The 24,080-nt window shown below is 40.1% G+C and overlaps 1 protein-coding gene across 1 annotated transcript; it reads right to left on the bottom strand.

Moving 5' to 3' along the window:
* Positions 1-16,132: 16,132 nt before the first annotated feature.
* LOC148082413 (uncharacterized) lies at positions 16,133-23,474 on the bottom strand. The gene is made up of 3 exons (XM_087789593.1): positions 23,330-23,474; positions 21,727-22,521; positions 16,133-20,868 (listed from the first exon to the last, which is right to left on the bottom strand). Exons 1-3 carry the CDS (start codon positions 23,448-23,450, stop codon positions 16,187-16,189), a joined length of 5,598 nt encoding a protein of 1,865 aa, XP_087645719.1. The 5' UTR covers positions 23,451-23,474; the 3' UTR covers positions 16,133-16,186.
* Positions 23,475-24,080: the final 606 nt, after the last annotated feature.

Below are 24,080 nucleotides of genomic sequence, written 5' to 3'. Positions count from 1 at the left end.
CCACTCTAACCTTATATGAAAAGTGGGTAAAATTATCTTCTATCACACGTGATCTCCTTCAAAAATAGTTTTAAGTCCAGGCTATGAACAAAGACTTTCATTTGTGTAATTGATTTGATACATTCAGTTGGTGAACATTGTGGTATAAGAGCAACATCAGCATTGAAACGACCAGGAAGTTAAATCTTGAAGTGTGCGTGCAGTCACATCCACCGTGGTCGCAAGTGTTGCATGTGTGTCTTCACTGTCACCCCCTCTAATATGGCTGACCCTCCTCCCCCTATCCAGGTCACGGAGCTTTGGCTTGTCCCAGTTCATCAGCAGGGCAATCCCGCATAAAACCCATTGTTGTGGTGACACGCATCCAGATTAACCGAAGAAGATTTTGAGGGAAGAGATAACGGAGATGCAAATGCCAGTCGTGATACCACAACAGCTGCAGGACAATCAGCCACTTACACAACAACGACTCACTACATTAGGAAACAGAAAGTCAGACGCACATTAACGATCGGTGTAATGGTACTTTTTGCCTCTAGTTCTTCGGTTAATGAGTTCCTTTGAGTCCACTCGTCAGATTTTATTTGGTGAAACCATGCATGTGGGAAAAGCGACCAAAAGAAAACCTAAGGCTGAAAAATCATGGCTGGTTCGATGGGACACTTCCTTCATTGAGCTCAACCTAAACATGCAGTTAGTGACTTTGACAGGGACTTAGCTCTCTGGTGACTCGCGGCAGCTACAATCACCTAATTACACCCTTAAATAATTCAGGGCCGCGGCAGCTACGTGCTGGAAAATTGAAATCCATTTGGGCTGACAAGACTAAAAGGATGTAGCCTCATGCTCTGTGTACGACATGTTGATGGCTGTATTATTGATGCAGGATATGCTTTGTGAGTGCTACTTCAAGCTTGAATAACTCCAGGATGGATCTAAACTCAAACTTACGCCACAATTATATACTTCGGTGACAAACGGGATAATGTGCCGGATCATCATACTGGTCATTAACACGACCAGGGACTCGCACATACAGGTCGGATTGAGAGGTCTACAAACGCTGTGAACAAACTTCATTAGCGCCAATGTCAGTTCATATATTCACGCCATTGTTTAGACAATATTTTAGACTGCTTAGTTCAACACACAACACTATTGAAGTATTTTCAATGCTATAGCCAGTAAATAATTATCTATAATTAGGTTTTTACTATGATGAACTTTGATCTCTCTGTAAAATAAATACATGTTTTATCCTAAAAACAGTCTTTTTTTTCCTATAGAACCTAATGTTTCTTTTAAATGATCAATTATTTAACGTATTCTTAAACTTTTCCACTTTGAATTTTGTCCTTGTTCCATTCTTAAGCATGCTATCCTACATGCTTCTGAAGGTTTCCACTAGAGGGAGCTTCATTGGCTCCCCTTAGCAAAGTGGGGCCACATGTGTCCCTTTATTAATGAAGCCCTCATGAGTTTTAAGAAAAACAGCTACAGCTACATTTTGTAAAAATCAGACATCAAGACTCGTTATTCATCATTTGGGTTTTTTGCTACACATCCTGCTTTGTTTTGTAGTACTGAGAGAATATTTTTTAAAATATGCCCTTTTCTAATACATCGTTCCAATACATGAAGATCTCGATGATTATATCAGTGACATCTGAAGCCTGTGCTCAAACTTTGATTTCACACCCAGTTCAAAGTTAGTTAAGTCCACGGTACTGTTCTTGTACCTTTTTAGTTTTAGTTTCACAGAAATTTAAAAAAAAAAGAATTCCCACCTTGTGGTCCGGTCTCAAAAAGGATTAACCTTTGGTGTCTCTCTGGCCACTTGAGTCTGGTTCCTGGTTGAATAATTTAATGTTGAGGTTGTGTCGTGTCAGAAGTTGTCTTTCTCATCATCCGAAAAACCAGCACCTGCAAATGTAATGATCCCCCCAAAAAGTTATTGTGTTGAAGTTATGTCTACAACAAGTCCCTTGAAGGGAGAGACTTCAAGGCTTGATGACGGGTGGTAACAAACCTTGACCAATCACAGCAGAGTGGGTGTGGCTATGGTAAACAAGATGAAATCTCTGGAAGTGTTTTCAGTGGGCGGAGCTTAAACACATTTTCTAATGTAAATATTTCAATGAAAAGAGAGTTTTGTCCAAACTAACACATACTGATGATACAATAGAGTCCAAAATCTATTTAAAACACACTTAGATCAACACATTAGTTGCCCTTTAATAAAGTCATCTCAAAGTTCTGCTCTCCTCCTCAGCTTGAACTCACAAACAGAGGAGACTTCCACATCCATGTTCGAAGACAATATTTATATTTAACATAATACAACGTGCTATTCTGCATCACTGTGAGCCAATATCATTTTTTTAAATAGCCCATAAAATGACCAAAAAAGTTTTTTCTTTTTAAATGATCCACACAAAAACAGAATGGTTTAGAGTTTTTTCTGCCACTTTAAACTTGTTACGGCATAAAAAATACCCATTTGATATAAAGAAGGAGTATTAAATATAATCCTCTACCATATCCAAACCCTTTTAAAATTGACGCTAAAGTAAAACATGAAGTAAAAGTGTAACTTTGATGTCTTTTGACTCTCGTCCTGCAGGTCAGCGAGCTTGCGTGTCTGTCAGTGGGGTGTGTGTGATCTTCACCTCCTTTGGCATCACCTACAGTGTGGACCGTGAGCTCTGCCACACTTCCTCTCCACAGGTCTTCTTCCTGTCCTGCAGCCTCCTGGGTGGCGAGGGTCGCGGGGGAAAGAGGAAGACGGTGATCCCTCCTGGCATGTTTGGGCTCTCTCTGCTGGACAGGTCGGCCGGCAGACACCCACTCTGTTTGCGTGTAAATGTTTGTCTCTGTGACAGGCTTTTTTTTTTTTAACAGGTCCAGGTCACGCGTTGGTTCCCGCTCACATACCTCGTGTGGTGTTAGTCTGTGTGGCCCAGATGTTCTGTCACATGGTGTGATTATCCTCTGACGTGAGTGTGAATTATGGTGCGTGGAATAATTCCAATGCCATGATCTGATTTAATCTAAACGTGAGGATGTGTGCACACTTGCATTCACATCTGTCCGTCCACATCAACGGACCGGATCTGAGAGTGGAGCCTGCAGGGAGGAGATGCGAGCCGTGAAGCCCGCTCGTGAGCATGCTCAGTTTCACATCTCTCATGCCTGCTGACGATGCTTGAACAATTGAGAGTGAAGTGTGAAGAAGCATCTGGACACGAGAAACCAGGTTCAAATCGCCCCACCGGCCCCGAAGTCTGGCTCTTCCGGATCTCACGTGCCGAGGCCCTTCACTGCGGATCATGCGGAGAACGACCTGAAACTGCTTGTCGGGATGTTCTTCATCACCTCCGATATCTGCTGAAGCCAGTCGTATCAGTGAGATAAAAGCCTCAGGTGCTGCGGATGTTTTGATATTCTAACGTAAAAGCACTCGTATTATATGAGCAGTTAGATAAGTAAACAAAAGATGGCCACACTGTGCTTTTAATAAATATCAGACTTGCCAGAAAAAAAAATTACCAAAACTCTTTGGCAAAAGTGTGATCTTTAAGATTTATATAGAACAATTTCAAATTATGAATAAAGTAAAAAAAATTAACAGAATTCTTGCCATTTTTGTATATTTTTTTTATTGTGATTTTTTATTAATTGTCTTCATTAAAAAATGTTAATATTGTAATTATCTTATAGATACATTAAGAAAAAAATACATTTAGCAAGAAATTAGTGACCTACATTGAGCAGCAAAGATGCTGTCCTGGAAATTTAGGTCAACAAAGAGTTTTCTCAATTTCCAATTATGAACAATATTTTTGACAAATTAAAAAAAAAAAATGTCAGTCATGATTTGAAGAGTTTTTAAAATCTCATCTGCATCTGGCCTCCATTTGGCTTAATGTGCCTTTATACCGCTTTGGATAAAATAACAATTTACAAAAGGTATTTTTCTTTATTCTGAAACAAACCTTTTGCGAGAGTTAAATAGATAAACTGTATATTTAAACTAGTTTTAAACTAGTGATACACCTTTAAACCTTCATATGAAATTGTTGTATGTGTTTCGAACCAACCTTTAAATAGGACATGACAGCTCGATTAAATGTCAGTGGGTTCATAGTTGTAACCTCATTCTACTCAGATCTGATAAATAAATGAGTGCATAAAATGCAGGATTTTAATGAGTAAAGATCACCGTTCAGGTATTTGTTTGGAGAGCACTCTCTATTACGTGGGGGTTGCTTTCTAGAAGTGACGCCCCATCTCACCAACACCTGCTTTTAAAACACCTCCTGCTCTGGTCTCTGCTCCCTCTTTTATGGATGCAACTGTTCCTTGTTCTGATCCGATGGATCGTACAGAGACGGAGGGACAATAAAACTGACTTTTGTGCTCCTTCTAAGTAGTTTAATCCCTGATATTCCATGATATTGAGAACTGAATATTTGGATTCTGTTGACTGGTAATTGTAACAACCTGATTTCCATTTTCATCTTTTTTGTTTATGTTGTTCCTGAAACCCTCTCTCAGTCTCGTGGCCTCATCTGGTCTGCTGCTTTGTCCGGCTGCTGTGACGTCTACATGTCTCCGTCATGCATGTACAGCTTTGACCTTGAGGACGAAGAATACATGAGTCCCTCGGCGAGCTGATCCCGGGGTCCATAGATGCATTTTTGATGTACTTAGCTTGAGTTCAAAGGTCGTGGAGGTGTTGTTTGACCTTGACCGTGTCAGCGACGGTTATTGATACGTCCCTCCTTCTTTCACAACCTCACCTGTTTAACAACGTTTAATAGTAATTTTAGATCAATTTTAATTGATCAATTGATCTCAATTGTTTGGAAAATTTAAACCAGCTGGAGTATGGAGACTGCACTTTTAAACGATTTGTTTTTGGCTGCAGATAAAAAGGGAAAGTGAGATGTTAAACGACTACAGATTTAAGTGATAAGAAAAGACACGTATAAACTGCAAAAATAATAGATTACTTTCGATGTTTCCTATTGGAAAGGTAAAGCTAAATTCCCCCTTTTTTTAACTCCCGAACAATCAAAAATAATTCCTACCAAATTCTGTGGGAATGTCCTCGCTTGAGATCTTGACTCCTGCAGCGGTTTGATTGAGTGATTTAAGTGACTTTGGATTGTGTTTTCTAAAACTGTCAGACGACAACAAGTCAATTATTTTATTTAAGTTATTACACTTTTGTTTTAAAATATATATTGTATATTGTCAAGAACATTTAATGTATTAGAAAGAGACAACACAAGGGATACCACAAACACATTTGTTTTCACGACATCCTGAGATAACACGAGGGTAAAGAAAATATGGAAGAATATATTAGATGCTAAATCTATATGTGACTTTCTGTGGACATTGAAACAAGAACAGTGAAATACGACGCCTGAGGCACCAGTGTTGACTCCAAATGGAAGCATTTAAACATTAATGTATGCATTTCAAGCAGGCAAAATACATTTTAATAGGAAAGGAATTCTATAGCCGTCCTCCAGATGTGCCCACAGCTGGCCCACACAACATCATTAGACCACTGCTCAGCCGAGGAAACAGATCTTATGATGGGTGGCGGCGAGGAAGGATCTTTGCCTGCAGGACGCACAACAGAAGCCCCTCAGGAGAGGGTCCGAAACTGCTGGTCAGAGAGCCATGGCTCCCCCTCAGTACCGAGCCAAAGTTCTGCGGGCTGAGGTGACCTGACAGGGCCTGACTCGGCCTGGCACATGAGTGATCTGCAGACGCGGAGCTATTTTTGCTGATGTTAATTTGCTCCGTGTTAGAGCCGCGGTTCACAGCTCGGTCAACCCTCCCTGATACTATATTACAGTTTTTTTTATGTAAAGGTTCTCCTGTCACATCCCATTTAGGTCGAGATGCCTGTGAACTGTGAATGCACCGCACACTGGGACCCGGCGAGCCTTCTGGGTCCTAGAGTCCGCTGTGTTCCAGGACAACGCAAAAGCATCATGTCTTTGAGAAGAGGAATTTAAGTTAAATAAATAACCATTTTATTTTTTAGTTAATATTAGTAATTAATTAAAATGAAAAAAATAAATCTAACTTATTTAATCAAATTAAGTGTATTCAGTAACATAGGGATAATACACTATAATATTTGCTATTATTAAATATACAAGATGATTATTAGTATATTATTACAGATAATATACAAGTAAAATGTATTCAAAACTTATAAATCATAATAAGTAGATGGAAAATTACCTTACTCAGAGCAGAGATGTCCATCAACCAGCCACGGCAGAGTGTGTGTGTGTGTGTGTGTCGTCTCCGTCTCCGTCTTTATACACATCCTTCCTGCTGATATTTCACCGCTCATCCTGATTTCATGAATTATTCATCCAACACTCGGAACAACACCCCGGCACACTAATTGGTGCCTTTTTGTCATTGTGCCCTTTATTGCTGTTGCTATAATCACACCGCTTGTGTTTGGATCAAACAGACACACACAAGCAACTCACAAAGGTAATTAATTGAACCATATTTTGCAACACTTCATTTAGGGAGAGACGATTGGACTAATGGCTTCATTTATTTTTTATTTTAACGCATCAAGAAGGGAAGATCATTGAAAAAAATATCGCAGCTGACTAAATGTGTGTGTTCTTCTTTAAACTGGAAATATTGAGGCAGACCATAATTAGGTCGAATTAAGTTCACGTCACAAATATTCTTCGTCACATCATATTTATTTATTTTTAAGCAGTGGAATCGTGGAGTTCAGCTTAGTGTTATAAAAAATACACAACACACACTAAAGTGTGGTTTAATATTGATGAAACATCCACACTGACTGCTTCATGCTAACGGCTAACCACTCTCCCATGTGTTCTCCTCACATGAGAGGAGAGCATGACTGGGTTATTTATCGCTTCTGATCGGATTTGCCATTGATGCTGATCCTTTGATCGCAGGGAGTTCTCGGAACTTTTGACCAAAAGCAGCTCCAAGAAGACGTATAAAAAGAGCTGCAGAACTCTCGTGTGTTGGAACTAGCACACAGACCTGCAGTGGATTGAGAACGACTTATTCCCTCAACAGGGCGATGAGCTGATCCTGGACCAGCTACATGAGGCAAGAGAAACCCTGAACAGGTTGCTAGTCCATCACAGGCCACACATTGACACAAAACGGTCTCACATGAGGATTTAGATCAGGGGTCACCAACCTTTTTTGCAACTGTGAGCTACTCTAATACACTCTCTAATAGACCAATACCTTGCAAGCTACACATTCCTTTTCCTTTGTATCACTATCAGATCAAAAAAATAAACAACTTATTGAATCTAAATATTTATTTAAAGAATTTGTAAATCCACTTGTTTTCTTTACAGTAGATAACAGTCGTATAAACAACCTGCATCTGAAGTCAATCCATTTTTTTTTTGATATATATATTATACATGAAAGGGCTCACGGTGGGGCAGTGGTTAGCGCGGTCGCCTGGTTTGCTTCCAGGCTGAGCAAACTTGTGACCATTCTGTGTGGAGTTTGTATGTTCTCCCCTGTGTTGCGTGGGTTTACTCCGGGAACTCCGGTTTCCTCCCACAGTCCAAAAACATACAGAGGTTGATCGAGAACTTTGGGAAATCATCCATAGGTATGAGTGTGTGTGTGAATGTTTGTCTGTCTTTGTGTGTCCTGCGACAGACTGGCGTCCTGTCCAGGGTGTCCCCGGCCTCTCGCCCTATGAAACTGGGATAGGCTCCAGTCTCCCCGCAACCCCGGTAAGGGATAAAGCGGTTGAAAATGAATGAATTATACATAAATAAATATTGATTATTCAGCTCAGTGCAAACTGTAGAATAACAAAATGTTTTTTTTTTTCAATTCTTGTAAGAATCAACGTTATGCAATTGACAGACAGACAGACAGACAGACATACGGATGTAAGTCAGAAATCTGAAGTATCTACTAAAAAATGGTAGTAGTTGCCGCGGCAACAGCAGCAGATGTTGTGGTCCCCTGTGTACTGCGATGTGATGTTGAACTTGTGACCTCTGTTTTTAAAAAAGGGACATGGCAGTAATGGATATGGATTTATGAGCATGTGCGCTAAAGCGGCATCAACTCTAACACAGCCTGGCACGCCACGTGCCATCGTATTCATCTTTGATGATCCGAGGACGATCATCAAGCATGAAGATTTAGTTAATTCTTGATCCCGGAGCATCCTTTAGTCCACACACGCAGTGACATGATCTAAATTCAACATGAGGAACTTCAATCCAAGACGTTCTCAAACACGACTGTGCAGAAAGCGACCAGAGGAAGTGAATTTATGGAAATGAAAAACCCTGCAAATGACTTTGTCTCTTTATGGTCATTCTTGTAGAGTGGAAATGATGTTGTAGCAATGTTCTTACATGTTCCTCCTTAGTCAATGATTTTCCTGAGTAGGATTGAAAAAACTCTTTTCTGCTGCTGTCAGGCTATTTAATAAAAAAGATGATATATATATATATATATATATATATATATATATATATATATATAATATTTATTTATTTTATAACTCTTTTTTTCCACTTGTACTCCTGTAGTGAGTGCATGTGTACTTTGTGGATATATTTATCACCATCAAATAATTTAATTTACTATTGTTTTGTGTATTATTCATATTTATTTCTAAATAATTGTTTATTTTAGTATTATTGATATTTTCAAGCTGGTTTGTGAACTGCTTTGACAAACTCAAATCCCCCAAATGTGGGAAGAATAAAGGCATATCTTATCTTATCTTATCTCATTTTAGAGTTTGGATTGTTTAAGCGCTTTGTGACACTGGTCTGGAAAAGCGCTATATAAATAAAAATGACTTACTTACTTACTTACTTTGCTTTGTAGGTCACATGACCTAAAATATCTCTTCCCTCCTCTAGGTATCCTCAGCAGAGTTCCAGTCTCCTTGTATTTTCAATTGTTTCACCTGATATTAGATGAGAATATGAAGAAAGATGATCTACTTGTCTATGTGGACATACATATATGTATGTACATAATACATAATACACATATACACGTATTTATTTATATTTATCTACTCTAATTCAGGAAGATCATTCCATAAACATGGCGCTCTTTGACCTACACAGTGGGGGGTTCCAGACGCCTGAGCCGCCACACACACTCATTTAATCTTTAATCTGCCGCACACCTCCATCCGGAGCTGACACATGCTCAATCTTTCATGAGAGTAATGGAGATAAAGCACAAATGGAGAGACTTCTTCCTTTCACACTATCCCGGAGGAAGGCGCAGGTAATGTTTCCACGTGTTCACACGGCGACAGACACTTCTCCGAGTGAGATGATCCAGACGGTTGCAGCCAAGACAGTTGGCTTCTCCAAGGATGAGTTCAAGGACACGTCAGGCACCAGTTGGTCTTAACAATCGATGCGTGTTTAAAGGTGGTCGCTCTGGAAACATCTTTAACACATGCTCACAGTGAACAACAATCTTGCTACACAATTATGAATCAAAGTGAGTTCAGTCTTTCTTCGTGTGAGACGTTGGACCAGGAACAGGATGTCATCACTGCTGAAGAAGATTAAAACAATATCAAGCTTGTGTTTCAAACAAATTCATATTCTTTTATTTCTAATAATGATGATTGTTTTCTCCATTGGTCTTTTACAGTGGTGCACATTGACGTGATGGATCTAGATCATGGGTCACTGACCTCTTTGTGACTGACAGCTACTTCATCATCAAATCACTTTTAGTAAAAAAACAAAAAGATATAATCTAATGTAGGCTCATAATAATTCACAATGATTTACACACAACAATAGTTACATGAAACATTTGTTTATAAGCTCCAAAGTCAAAACTATGTGATCCGTGTTTTGAAAATAAAGAGAATAATTATAGCTGATAAATAAAACAGACTTTAAAGATTTATAACAAAGATAGATCAGGTCAGATAATCAGGTTTTAGTTTTTGATCGTTTCCACGCAAAAGAGTAGAGAGATCAAATTGTATCTATTAAGCATAGTTGTTTTATTTAGAATTAATTAATACATTTAAAATAAATGATTATTTGCTAAAATGTATGATTAAACAGAAATGTGAGATGTTTCGATGTTTATTCAATTCAAAATAATAGAAGCTAAAAATCAAGGGCCTTAAAAGGTACCAAATGCCCCAAAAGAATTCAAGCGTTGTGATCTGATATTTTATTATTATTTTCTTATCTGCAGATTTAGTTTCTCTTAGCTTCAACTTCCATTCAGTTCTCAAGTGACTTGCTGGCATGACGCTGTTGAATGAAGAATAAACAAAAAAAAAGCATCCACGTAGATACAGCAAATGCCCACGGGTCCATATAAGTGCATGCATTGCTGCTCCGCGTACATATAACTTGACCAGCAGAGGGCGCACACCTCACGTGGCCTTTTGACCCCTGCTGTTGGACGTTCAGACAATATAAGGTTTGCTATTACGTGATCTAACTTTGATTAATGAAGCTCGTATGATGATGCGAACGCTGACTCCATGACCCTCTAAATGAGGACAGTCTTTCTATCCCTCGCTTCCCGATTGGCTGGACCCCCCCGCCCTCCCCTCACAGCTCTCTCGCCGCCTCCTCCCCTTCTTTCACTCGGCTTGCTTTTTTTCCCCTGCTGCTCTTCCGCCTGCAGGCATCTGCCACCATGAGCTGATCAGAGGACGCTGAGCTAGGACCTCGACTCACATCCTGAACTTCAGCTGAACTCTGTCCACAGCTCCAAGGAGGGAGAACCAGGGCCTGGATGCAGAATGTCAACCACACGGTGCAAACATGTAACATGCATCCTTCGGTTCACAACCTTAATAAAACATGCAACTGTAAATTCATCAAACATTTCTACTGTTCTCTCTGCAAACACCGTCTCATTAAAGTTACATTATTTTCACTTTAAATAAGTAAATCAACAGAATTTATTTTAATGTATTGTTCTAGATTCAAAAACAAACATTGGGGTTAATAACAGATCAATGGATATAAATTAATTACGAATAAATGACATTAAAGATAAATACACAAATACACCAGATGCAACATTAATTGAAAGTATTTTTCTTGTCCGAAGAAAAGGCCTTACTCAACAGAAAGTATGTTTACCCCTCAATAGTGATAGTTTAATAAGGTTTGTATTAATTCATACGTATTGTAGCTATTGAGGTGCATGTTATGTTTAGACTTTGACTGAACGACATTTAATTTTTCTAAAAGAAATATGTATATATTTTTTTAATTTTCCTTTTGTTCAAAAGTACATATTTAAATGTTAAATTAATGAATGGAGTAAGAAAATCAACGTGTCTCTGTCCTTCCTTGGATCTCACATCTGTAAATAACATAATCATTAAAAAATAAATATGTTATTTTGGTTGTTTTTTCCCCAAAAAACCTTTTCATAGTTCGGACTCAATATGTGATTCATCAATCTATGAGGAAATAAACTTGAGATGGATGAATTGGAAAGAAAAAATAACTATATATACATATCAATGGGAAAGAAAATGTGTAAGAAAATATTTAGATGACTTGATATGAATCCCGCACACATGCTTGTGGGTCATTTTACATTTTCCCGGCTCGTTCTGGATGCTCTCCTTGTGCTGGATATGAATGCCGTGAGTTTGATTTGCGACTCGCTCTGACAGCTGCTCGCACAGGCCAGCGTCGGCCAATCATCTCAGCAGCTGCTGGCCTTTGAGCCAATAGGATGAGTCGCAGCCCTTGGGGGCTGGTGAGTGTCATTAGCTAGATTCCAGGACTTGGCTCCGGCCCACTGGAAGCACTCAGCCAGAAAGGTTCAAGTCCAGAGGGGGACTTATCATCGGCAGCAACTCCTTTACGTCCTCCTCAGGTAGGAAAGACATGGCAGTGCACAAGCAACGTTTAAGGACAAGTAAAAATGTCCACTAAACTCATAAAAATATGAACCTAGTCATTCAATTTAAAAGGGAATTCTCCTGAAAAAATGTTTAGTAAGTAAATGCAATAACTAGTATTGACAGCAATTTAATGGTTATCCTATTATATATGTTTATGTATATATTTTCCTTCTCTCAAATCTGGATTGAATCACTTCCCACGTCTCCCTCCAGCTGCAACTGCTGCTCACTCCACGACGTCTGAGCTGGAAGATTCTCCGAAGCAGAAAGAAAGAGCAGCTTGAAAAAAAAAAAACAAGCTTTAAAACATTAAACAAGAATGAAATTGAAAATAATGAATACAAATAAACCTACAAATACAAATGTTTAAAATAACACTAAATAATGTCAAACTTGTCCTTTTATGTATTTGAAAATATGATGATTTCCAAAATGTTTTCAAAAAATGATTATTTCATTTTTCAGCACTTCGACTCCCCAGAAAAAAAATACTTACACAAAAGAAATGTAAAAAAGGGAAAAGAATGAGAAGGATCAGAAAACAAACGAGTTAAAATCAAGTTTAACTGTTAATAAAACATAAAAGATCATTAGATAAATAATTGTTAGAAACGTTTCGACTTGTTTTTTCCCCGCATGTGGCCCCCGGGTCTACAAGTGGAGAAGGTGAAGTGATTCCAAAATACTGAACCACCTTCACACTTAAGAGGTGAAGCCAGAAGCTCTACTTTCATGATCCTGTATATATAATTCAATTTCTTACACAGTAACATCATCTTTTTTTTGCTTTAACTTTCATTTGTCCAACAGTAGCATTAAAATGAACATGATAATAATAACAGTTTTCTCTCGGCATCTGCCGTCTTCAGCCTGGCAGCGACATTTCGGTGTCGTGAAATCTGCTCCGACTATTTTGGGCGAGGTCCAGAAGGCGTGTGTGTGGGATTGTGGGATTATACAACTGGCTGGACCTGAAGCGAGCAATTTCATTGTGAACGGCTAATGTTATCTAAATGTACCCCCTGGGAGGTAACCCTGGCACATTGGGAACGCCTCATGGTCCATCGGCTTCGATATAAATCCTCACCCCGGAGCGACCTTCTTTGACCTTTGCAGCCCAAAACCATGTCAGGATCTACCTGCGACGCTAGTCCACCAACAATGTTAGCTTTAAAACATTCTAACTTAAGAGAGTTTAAAAATATGTAAGTATTCACTAAGAAAGTAAAAGCTCTTGATTTGTAGGTAAACAAATACACACAGAAAATCAACATTTTTATGACTATTCAACAGTCGGTAATTGCGATGTTTTCCAACAGCCCGAAGCAAATTTGCGACATGATTTGTTGTTGACTAGAGCATGGTGCTAATGACTCGGAGTCCAAAATAGACCTCCACAAATATAGCCACTTGAATATTAATCGTGGCGTTTAAACAGAATCACATTTGTTTCCTCGCCGGGTCAAGTGCTGAAAAGACAAAACATTTGTGTGGAGGCCATTATTCAAATGAGAGTGCACAGACATTAATAGAAATCAGTCAAAGCATTAACTCCAGCCTTGTAATTTAGTTCCTCGCCATTCCTGATGAACTGGCAACCGGAGAGCATTTAAATGTGCAGCTATGGAAAATGGTCGGAAAGAGCCTCATTCAGGAGCTTAAAAGGATAAAAATAAAGACAAACCGGAGTTACTAGTTACTTTAATGCCAGCTAAAAGTGACATGAGTGGCCCGGAGCGCTTTCATCAGCGCTCAGAGTGACGGTTGAAAATGAATGTGGCGAGGATTCACATTTACAGAGACGTCGGCCCTGAGAGAAGAAAGACTGATGGATGCTGGTGTCATTAAAAAACATTCATGACACATCATGGCCAAAACTTCTGAGTAATTTGCTGTTAAAATGTTGTTATTATCTTGATTATTATCTTCAGTCCATTTATGTACTCTTGATTGCTGCTTTTTGTTTTGCATTCAAATGAACACAAATTGCCATATTAATAGTGCAGTACTTACAATTATATGAGAAATAAATACAATAATAAGTGAGAGCTTGAAGAGACGTCATTTGCGTAACAATTCGATTTAATTAGAATTCAAACATTTATGACATAAATATTAAAATAACAGGGAAACATATGATCGAGCAGATACAGGAAATTAACCTAAATCATAATCTACTGCGAGATCGTAATGGATGTACATTGGCCATATGATAGCACTTTTAATGGTGATTTTATTTATTCATTTATTTATTAGCTGTTTCTATTGGGAATTTAAAATGTTGAAATGTTCTCTCAAACTGTTTTCGTGTTCCTTATTTATACCAATGCAGCATATGAATATATTTATACAAATATCCCTTAATCTTGGCTTTTTACCTTTGTCTTAAGAAAAATGCAACAAAAATGTTGCGCCATCTAAGTCATTATATTATATAGTCATTATATATTAGAAATGTTGCTTGTGCTGCAAACATATGTTTTTTTGATGAAATAATTATAAAACGGTATGATGTTAGATAGAAAAAGACAATCATTGTCCTTTAAATAAATAAAAAATAAAATATTCAATATATATAGCCTGAATGAACAATGAAAGAAAAATAGATGAAAAGAAACATGTATTAAAAGTGTGTATTATTGAGTTCAAACAATCCTGATTAATTAATGCATTAAAAAGATAAAATAGGTGCAACATCTCACATTAGCAACTATAGCATTAGCGAGCTAAGCTAATACTAGATAAAAGATAAACTTTTATACTCTATATTTATTTTCAAACAAATATTAATTGTTTTTAATGGACCACAGTATTGTGAGAGTGTGTTTGACCCACAAAGCAGGTAAAATAGTTTCCATGTGGCCTCCATTGAAAAGAGTCCGAGAACACAGCGGCCATGTTGGCTCCTCCATAATTATTAGCCTGATGATTGCCAGTGAGTGTGTTTGCTGCATCTGGCCGATGATGGAGGCTTGTTGTATGCACCATTTTACAGCCTGTCAAGAGTTGTGTTTGGAGAAAGCCACTTCTCTCATCAAGAGTCATAATTTACTTGTCAAAACGGCGCGAGCTCGAGGCTCCCCGCGGTTCTAATTGCGAGACGGTTAGGCTTCTCTTCAGATGCCTCCACTCAGGCCTGCTGGTTATCTTTTGTGTCTTCTTCTTCTTCAAATAAGTCATTTACACAGAAAATTGTAAACATGAGTAAAGACAATTATTTGGGCTTCACTCTGGCCGTCACCACCTGTCAGCGTCTCTCGCGCGCTCAGGGCCGCGGTCATCTCTGACGCGTGGGCGCTATCTGCTGGAGAGATGGAGAACTTCACCCTTTCTGGAACGTCAGAGTAAAAAAGGACGAAGGTTTGAATACGGTCTTTTCTTCGTGCCCTTTAGGGAAATAACTCACGTATCTATGTTGAACAGGACATGAAAACGGGTGTTGAAGACATAGATGAATCTAGAAAAATAATTTTACAAAATATTTTTTTAACATCACCTTGCCCTTTGAAAGACGTGGGTCACCAGGACCCATGTAGGTGGGTATGGAGTTGCAATCCTTATACGAGTAATTCTTCCACTCATTGGCTGAAAAAAAAAGGGTTAACAAATACCTTCTTTTTTTATGTCTAATTATAAAATCAAAAATCAGGTTATACTTGAGTTATAACCTTATTTTTTACCGGATTTTCTTTTATGATTCGTATGATATAGGATTCATTATCCATATCTGCAAACTGTAACTCAACTGTAACTCACAGGCCATTTGGGATGATAGCCTTTCACCCAATGTCCAAGTTTAGTATGAGTGTGGCTCAAGTGAATTTATGCAATTTGAGATTTGCCTAATTTCAGATGGTAAAGCAATACTCAGAGTATTGAATGTTATTTATTTGAGTATACATTTAATAAACAACAGATCTCTCTAAAAAAATGTATTTCCAGCCACTATAGAGTTATTTTCTTACCTGCAATCTTTCATTTGGTCACTGTGATGGATTATTAGGTTTCATGAAACAGCTGATGAGGTTCATATACAGTGTACTAATTTCAATGGCCACTAGATGGCACTCTGCATCATTTAAACAAAGATATTTGAATTTAGGCTTTTACTTACCTGAGCTCTAAAAAACAGTGAATAATGAAGCCTTGGTAACTCATGAATAATAAAAGATATCATGCTGTCTTACATGTTTATTTTCAGTGTTTTTATGTGATTTTAACACAGAATATTTAAATAAGTGTTTTTATTGCAATATCTTCCATCTTCTCCAACAGTCCATCGACAGAGTTGCTCTTTCTGTTGGTCAGCATGTGGTACCTGCCGCCACATCTGTTGACCAGATCTTGGAGCTCCCCGTTCCTCAGGATGTGCTGCTCTGGTCCTGCACTTAAAGTTTCCCCCCACGTGAAGACCACCATGGCGCGACTCCAAACCTTCTCCCCCACCAAACCCACATGTTCCTCCACAGCTCTCCTGTATTTCTTAGTGCAGTTAATAAAGGCTGGAATAAGAATGAGGACGACTCGAGGACCTGGATGACACCACAAGACGCTGTCCAGGATGTTCCTCTGTTGCTCTGGACTTTGAGGATCTGGCCCGTCACGCCACTTCAGACCCAGTGGTTCCGCAACAGCGAGACGGTGTCCTGCAATCTGACCCCGCCAAGGCTGAAATCCAGATCCTGCTTGTGACGGAGCTTCTGCACCTAGAATAGTGACACCTGCTGGAGATCTTGTGGACCAGTGCTCTCTTAACAACAGGACCTCTAGATCGACCTGGCCGGGGGACGAACCCGTCCTAGATCCATTTAGACAAGTCGTCCATTTTGGTTCTTTTTCAACTCCCTGTATCTCCGGCTCCATCGTCTTCTCTTGATGATCCTCAGAAATACCTTTTTTATGTCCTTGAGCTGAGTGAGTTCTTGTCACCTCAGCTTCTTCTCTGACCTCTTCACACATTAAATCATCGTTGTGTCTCTCCACACTGATGCCATGATCTGTCCGGTCCATCATGGCCTCTCTCTCCTCAAGAACACGCTGCCATGATGACAACTTCTTAAAGAACTTTTTCAAATTCTCCTCTTTGGTCTGTAGCTGCTCCTTCAGCGACGCCAAGCCTCGGCTCATGTCTTCCAGCTGCTGCCTGGTCTCTGTCACCGTCTGGCTCTGCTTCTGCAGCTCCGTCTGCCAGTGCAGCAGCTCGCGCTCCTCACTTCTGAGAAGCATCTCCTTGTCTTTGAGCTCCTGACCCTGATCATTGAGGCTCTTCACCTTCCTCTGAAGATCTTGTCCATGACTGGTTAACTCTTGCTGCTTCACCTCCAGACTTCTCATTAAACTCTCTAGGTCCTGCTCGGCTCTGTTTTCCATCCTGAATTCTCTATGTTTCTGTTCCTTTGTTTCCCTTATCATACACTCGTTTTGATGCTGTAGTTCTCTTTTCCATTCTGTAAACTTTTCCTCCTCCTTCACCTTCACCTTCAGTCCTTCCACCTCCTTCTCTTTCTCCCTCATCTCTTCCATTTGCACCTTAAGTACTTCATCCTCCCTTTCCCGCTTCATCAACTTCTTTAGTTTCATTTTCAAACCTTCAACCTCCTCTTCACTATTTTTTACTTTCTCTAGTTTCACTTCTTCTGTCTCCTTCATTCTCTCAATCTCCGCCTTTAAACTTTCAATTTCTTTCTCTTTCTGCTTCATCTTTTCCAACTTCACTTGAAGTTCTCCAACCTCCTGTTCTCTCTCCTTCATCTCCTCCATCCTCTTTTTCAAGTCTTCAATCTCCTCTGCTTCTCTCCTCATCTCGTCATTTTTTTCCTGCACTTCTCTCTCTCGCTCAATCAGTCTTCGATTCTCCGTTTGTATTCTTTCCATTTCCTCCTCGTATCCTTGTATCATGCCAGTCATCTCTGTCTCCATCCTGGCGGTGAGCTTAATCAGGTCAGACTTTGTGAGCTCGATGGTCATCCTCAGTTGGACAATCTCTTTCTTGTTGTCTTCCTCTCTCTGTTGAAACTGTTTCATCTGCTCTTCGTTCTCCTGAAGCTCTTCCTCACGACGCTGTTGCATCTCCAACACTCTCGAGGAAAGACATGTGTTGGTCTCTCTCAGCTTGGACATGTCTTCCAAAAGTTGACCCATCATCTTCGTGGCCTCTTCGATTTCTACTCCTCTTTCTTCAAGAGCAGATTTCAGTTGCAGTATTTCCTTTATTCTTCCGTCAGCGAGCTCCAAAAGCACCTCAGTCTTTGTATTTTCCCTGCAGCTTGTCTTGCAGGAGTCGTCAAGTTTCATCTCATTTTCCAATTGTCCTAGCACACATGTTCTTTCCTTCCGCTGACTCACTCCCTCTCTAAACGGCAGTATTTGGTCGATGTGATTAATGTGCTGCTGCAACCTTTTTGTTATTTTCTCATTTATTTCCAGTTTCTGCTCCATCATTTCCAATGTCTCCATTTGTCTCTTGAGCTGAGTTGAATTATTCACTTCCTCCTCCTCCTCCCTTTTCTGGCGTTTCTCCTTCATTTGCTCCATGTCTAATTTCATCAGTTTGATATCTTGATTTTTTTCCTTCAGTCTTTGTTCGATGCCGTCCTTGTAACTTAAATGATTAATTTCTCTAGCTTGGCTCTTGCTCAGCCTCTCCTTTAATTCCTCCATCTCTTTCTGATAAATCACCAGCTGGCTTTGTCGTTCTGCTTCTTTTCTATTGTATTTCTGCTCCAACTCTTCCCTCTCCATCAGTGTTTGTTGTAAATCACTGTTGAACTTTGACTGTAGCTCCTGAATTTCTATCTTATGCTGCTCCTGCAACACTTTATGTTGCTTTTCTTCGCTTTCTTTTAATCTTTGCTTCGACTGTTTATACTTTTCTTCCTGTTTTTGAATCTCTTGGCTTGTTTCTTCCTCCATCTTCTTCATTCTTGTCACATGTTCCTTTTTTAACTCCTCATCGACCTGAATCCTCTGCTTTAAAAGTACATTTTGTTCTTCCTTAATCTTCAGAAGTTGTTTTTCTTCCTCTAGTTGCATGTTTTTTATTTTGGCGGTGTACTCTTGCTCCAGCTCTTCCCTCATTCTTTGACTCTGCTGCAATACTTTCACAATCTCTTCCTGGCTCTCTTTTTTAACGTCTGTAATGTTGTCACGATGTTGTTGTCTCATCTTTTCTTTCTCATCGACGTGTTTTGTGACTTCTAGCTGTAGCTTTTCCAGTTTGCTCTTCATCCCCTCCATATCTTTCATGTGCTGTGCTTTTAATTTAGACACTTCATTTTCCTTTTCATTTTGGTAGTTAAAAAAGTGGATTTCATTGTCTTTCAGACTCTTCTCCATCTTTTCTAGCCCTTCTACTTCTCTGCTTGTGTGTTCAGCCGTCAGCTCTGCGATGTATTTATGATGTTTTTGCTGCATCTCATTGATATCATCCAGATATTGGCGCCTGATGTTGTCGGTAGAGACGCATTTTTGCTTCCACTCATCCACTTCTTTTTCATGTAGAACTCTCTCCGTCTGTATTTTATCCATTTCAATGTGATACTTGAGTTTAACTTCACTAATAACTGTGTCTTTGTCTTCCATTTCTTTCCTGTGTTGCACCTGCATGTGGCGAAAACCTTCCATCTCTGTCTCCCTCTCCTGTAGCTTTAGTTCTATTTCACATATTTGAATCTTATTTTCGTGTTCATTTCTGTGAAGAGTGTCTTCAAAGTTTCTTTTCATTCCAGATATTTCATCTTTCATAGACCTGACTTCCATTTCGAGCTCCATCATCTGAGCCTCTTTCACGCCGTCATTGTCTTTCTGAATTCCTTCTGCCATTTTTTCCAGATCAAGAATTTGAAGTCGCAGTTCATCGATACGTTCCTTCAACTCTTCGATTTGTCTGTCTTTGAGCTGCAGGCTTCGCTCTGCCTTGTCTCTCGCTTGTGTGTTCTGGCTCAGTGCCGCCCTGAGTCTCTCCTTTTCAATGCCGAGGTCTTGGATCTCTCTCTCTTTGTCTTCTGTCAGCCAGCGGATCCTTTCCTCGAGCTCACTCATGTCATTCCTTCTCTCGCTCATTAGCTGTCCGTCTTCTTCTTGCTCCTCCTCTTTGTTGCCTCGACTCTTTCCTTTTTGTTTCAACTTCCTCTTCCTGTCGAAGAACCACATGATGCCCTTCATCTCCTTCTCCCTCATCCTCTTCAGCTCCACCTCCTGACGCTGCATTCTCTCAGCCACTTCTTTGACGTGGTGATTGAACCTCTCTGTTCTTTGCCAACTAAGAGTCTGTATCTCTACGACCAGCTCGGAGAATGCCTCGCATCTGTTTGCGGCGGCCATCTTTTCCACTTTCTCCAGGAGCGAGGTCACGTGATGATGCGAGCGGCTGAGGACGTGATACCTGCCGCGACATTTCTCCAGAAGCTGCTCCACGTCTCTGCCTCCGGCCCGGATGTGTAGATCCACATCCACGTCCTCTCGAAGCTGATCGACATGAGTGAACATCAGCATCGTGTGTCTCCACACGCCTTCGCCCAGCAGCTCCAGATGCTCCTTTAAATGTCCCGCTCTCACCAGAGAGTCCACCCTCAGGGTCAGCAGGAAAGCGTGAGGTCCCGGAGGACACCAGGAGACGCTGCCGACGATCTCACGCTTCACTCTCTCGAGCGTCGTTCCTGCCGCACCGCCCTCCCATCCCGGGGTGTCCACCACCGTCACCTGCCGCATGGAGACCTCGGCTTGTTTCCGACGACACTCTTCCGTCACGTGTCCGGCTTCAAAGAAGTCCGTGTTCCCGAGGATGGTGTTCCCAGCAGTGCTCTTCCCGGTTTCACGCTCACCCAGGACCACCAGCCGGACCTCGGGGAGACGTCGGGACGACTTGGAGAATGAATTGTGTGCATCTAACTCAGACTCCCGGAGACATTCACCTGAGCAACAGAAAAAAAGATCCGTTAAACGATGGAAGAACTTTCTTTCCACTGATTCACACTTTTTTCCTGACACTTGCTAATAAACAACCACCATTTGGACAACTCATGGTTGTGTTCATTAACTTTTACAGTGATGGTTTAGAAATGTTATTTTACAGGTTTTAATCAGACTCACGGTTCACATGAGCAAACCTATAAATAACTCAGTTGATACTGTAGTTTTAGGCCTATTTAGTTGTGATTGAAATGGTTTGGCCCTTTGACTTTATCAATGAGGCCCTAAGGAAATCAGGTTCTAAATGTATTTTTTTCTCTCCATCTTTATCATTTGTCTTTCGTATTCCCTTAATAACAATATATACAGTAAATATCCTTAATATAATAAATTACCGAACTATATACTTACAGAATTTTATATATATATATTTTTTTATATAGCAAAAAATAAATGAACAATTGGCACATGAGTCAAATTTATTTATTTAAATGAATAGCTTGTTTGTTTTTTTACCCTCATCTAAGGCTTGACACAGGCACGCAACAGACACAGTTTACATATGGTCTAGCACTACAGTGTTAACCGAAGCAATCTCAATTTGGTGATGAAACTGGAAGTCTTATAAACCTAAAAAACTCGGCTTAAAAAGGATCTTTATTTATTGAAAAAACCTTGTGAAAAAGTAAGTAAGTGGCTTCCATCACATTCTTGATTTTGCATACTGCCAATAATGTCTTTATCAGTGTCTATGTTAGGTTTACCCCAACAACTTGCTCAGCCACCTTTAAATTCACTGTTGAATGTCAGCATCAGTTTCCTGCTCCTCAGACGTGTTAGATGTACGAGACAGAACTCACTTGTGAGAGCAGCTTTGATAGTTCCTCTTTGCATCAGCGCCTCCATCTGCCTCTGCTTCTTCCTCCTCTCTCTGGCTCTTCTCCAGGCCTCTTCTTCTAGATCGCCCTCCAGCAATTTCCCCAGCCCTAGATGACCCCCGTGCTTCTCCTCCACCATCTCCTCCAACTTCTTCATCAGCTCCGTCACCTGGGTCAAGTCTTTGCTCCGGTTGTTGAGAGCGTGATATCTGTGTCCGCATCTCTTCAGAAGTCTCCGTAGAGCTGGACCACCGGCCAGGATCCTTTGATCCATCGTCGCGAGACCTAGTTCGTCTCCGCGGGTGAAGATCAGCATCATATGGTCCCAGACTTCTTTCCCCAGTGGCTCCAGGTGCTCCTCCATCTCAGATATGTAGGCGTCAGTCACTGAAGCACACGAGCGGACCACAAGCAGGACGGCATGAGGTCCAGGAGGACAGAGTGACACACTCCTCAGTGTCTCCCCCTTCACCCAGCTTGGAGTTCCATTGTACGGGTAGTACCATTCCCATCCTGGAGTGTCCACCACTGTGACTCTTCTTCCCAACACATCAGATCTCCGCTTCTCACACTCCTCTGTGGGCTTCCCGCTTTCAAACGCACCAGGTTCTCCCAGGATGGTGCTTCCAGACGCACTTTTTCCTGCTCCCTTTCGGCCCAGCAGGACCAGCCGCACTTCTGCGAGACCTGAAGGCTGCTGGGAGTTCATGGCCATGTGGTGACTCTCATCCGTGAAGAAGGCACGAAGCAATTCCTCTGTGTGTTGAACTGGAGCAGCTGGAGAGAAAAAAAAGATATGGGAAGTCATCAGCCGACAAATTAATAGAAGTCATTTCAACAGAACGATAATTGCTTTTAATCAGTTTAACTGATTTAGCTTTATTCTCCTAGTTAATAGTTTAAACAGAGCATCAATGATGGTCCTTAATGAATGAATCATTGATGCAAATTTAAAGTTTCTCCTCATTAAGACACCCTCCATATTGTGTACTCTGAGAGCCACGTCACAGAAATCATATATGATTTCTACAAGATAAAATTAATAGTTTACGTCAGACCTTGAGGGTCACATACGATCCTTCGACATCCGTCATAAGGTCAGGGTCTAAAAGTGGTGTAGTAGTATTGTATCTAGGTATAGTATTACATCTAATGAGTTGAATATCATTTTAAATCTTGTTACGTAAATTTCAAAGAATCAAAAACATTAAATAAAAGATAATGTCAAGTTTATTATGTATGTTTAAAGTGCATGTGTACGACATATAACATTAAAAAGGAACAATAACAATTTAAGTTAATTTTATAATGTTGCGGCGTAATAATCATTTTTAACCTCTCCAAAAACAGAAAGTGTCTTGAGTCTGTCCTTAAGAGTCAGTATTAGTTGATCCACTTCCGTGTTTGGACATGCACTGCAACATCATATCTTCACTCAATAAAAAACACGCATGTCGTTTTATATCGAGCGTGTTGTTGTATCAAAACAATTCTTCATGTTTTAAATAATCTTTCTGAAATATATTTAAATTGAAACCGAAATGAAGTAAAAACATGTTATAAAAGTAAGTCGGAATGAACTCACCAGCATTTGCAGCGTTAGCTAGAAAGCATGTCTCATCAAGCAACTCCATCAGCTCTTCCTCTCGTTCTTCCTCTTTTTTTTTAGTTCCTCTATGTTGCTTTGAGGAAGTCTTTAGCTTCATTTGAGCTTCAAGACGCCAAAAATATAAGTTATTGGTTTATGGAGGCCGGAGGTTTAAGCTGCTTCTTTGTGACACCTCCAGTGCATTATGGGATAGGTTTGTGGTTTAACGGAGCAGGAAGTTGCAGAGTTCAGTGTGATGTAAACTCATGTTGGTGTAGATGCAGAGTGTTGTGTTCCTGTGCTTCAAAAATAACGACACAAAAAGACAGAAATCACATCTTTATGAAACAGTTTTTCCTCTGCTCTGACTTCTTACTGAGTTAATAAAAACACATCATGTTTACATAGTGAGGCTAAAAATGTCACAATGATCCTGTGTAGTAACCATGAGTTCACTTTTCCATGGGTTCACTCACTTTGGCATGTGTGCAGCAATTTGTCGAAGTGTTACCCTGAGAATAAATAACTGGTCTAAAACCTTCGCTGCCTTTTTCCATCTGAGAGAAAGTGCACGAAAACAAGTTGTAGTTGTTTCCTAGCTCAAAGGGGAAGCATGTGATTTTAGATGTAAAATTAGGTCCAATTTCTATCATCAAACCGTGTTCCAAAACCTTCCCCGAAACACAGTGAGTGTTTGTCCAGTAACTGCATAAAAGCGTGGTTGTTTAGTGCTTCACGCGCAGATAAA

Source organism: Callionymus lyra, chromosome 4 (assembly GCF_982586985.1).
Source record: "Callionymus lyra chromosome 4, fCalLyr1.hap1.1, whole genome shotgun sequence".
Taxonomy (NCBI): Eukaryota; Metazoa; Chordata; class Actinopteri; order Syngnathiformes; family Callionymidae; genus Callionymus; species Callionymus lyra.
Note: the sequence above shows the minus strand (reverse complement) of the source record. Positions and strands in the feature narration are given on the sequence as shown.

What these genes read in the sequence shown, in the direction of transcription:
- LOC148082413 (XM_087789593.1), bottom strand. Translation starts at nt 23,450, where the DNA reads ATGAAGCTAAAGACTTCCTCAAAGCAACATAGAGGAACTAAAAAAAAA. An exon ending in AGCTAACGCTGCAAATGCTG is followed by an intron (nt 22,522 to 23,329) that starts GTGAGTTCATTC and finishes TTTTCTCTCCAG; the next exon opens with CTGCTCCAGTTCAACACACA. An exon ending in TATCAAAGCTGCTCTCACAA is followed by an intron (nt 20,869 to 21,726) that starts GTGAGTTCTGTC and finishes TCTGTTGCTCAG; the next exon opens with GTGAATGTCTCCGGGAGTCT.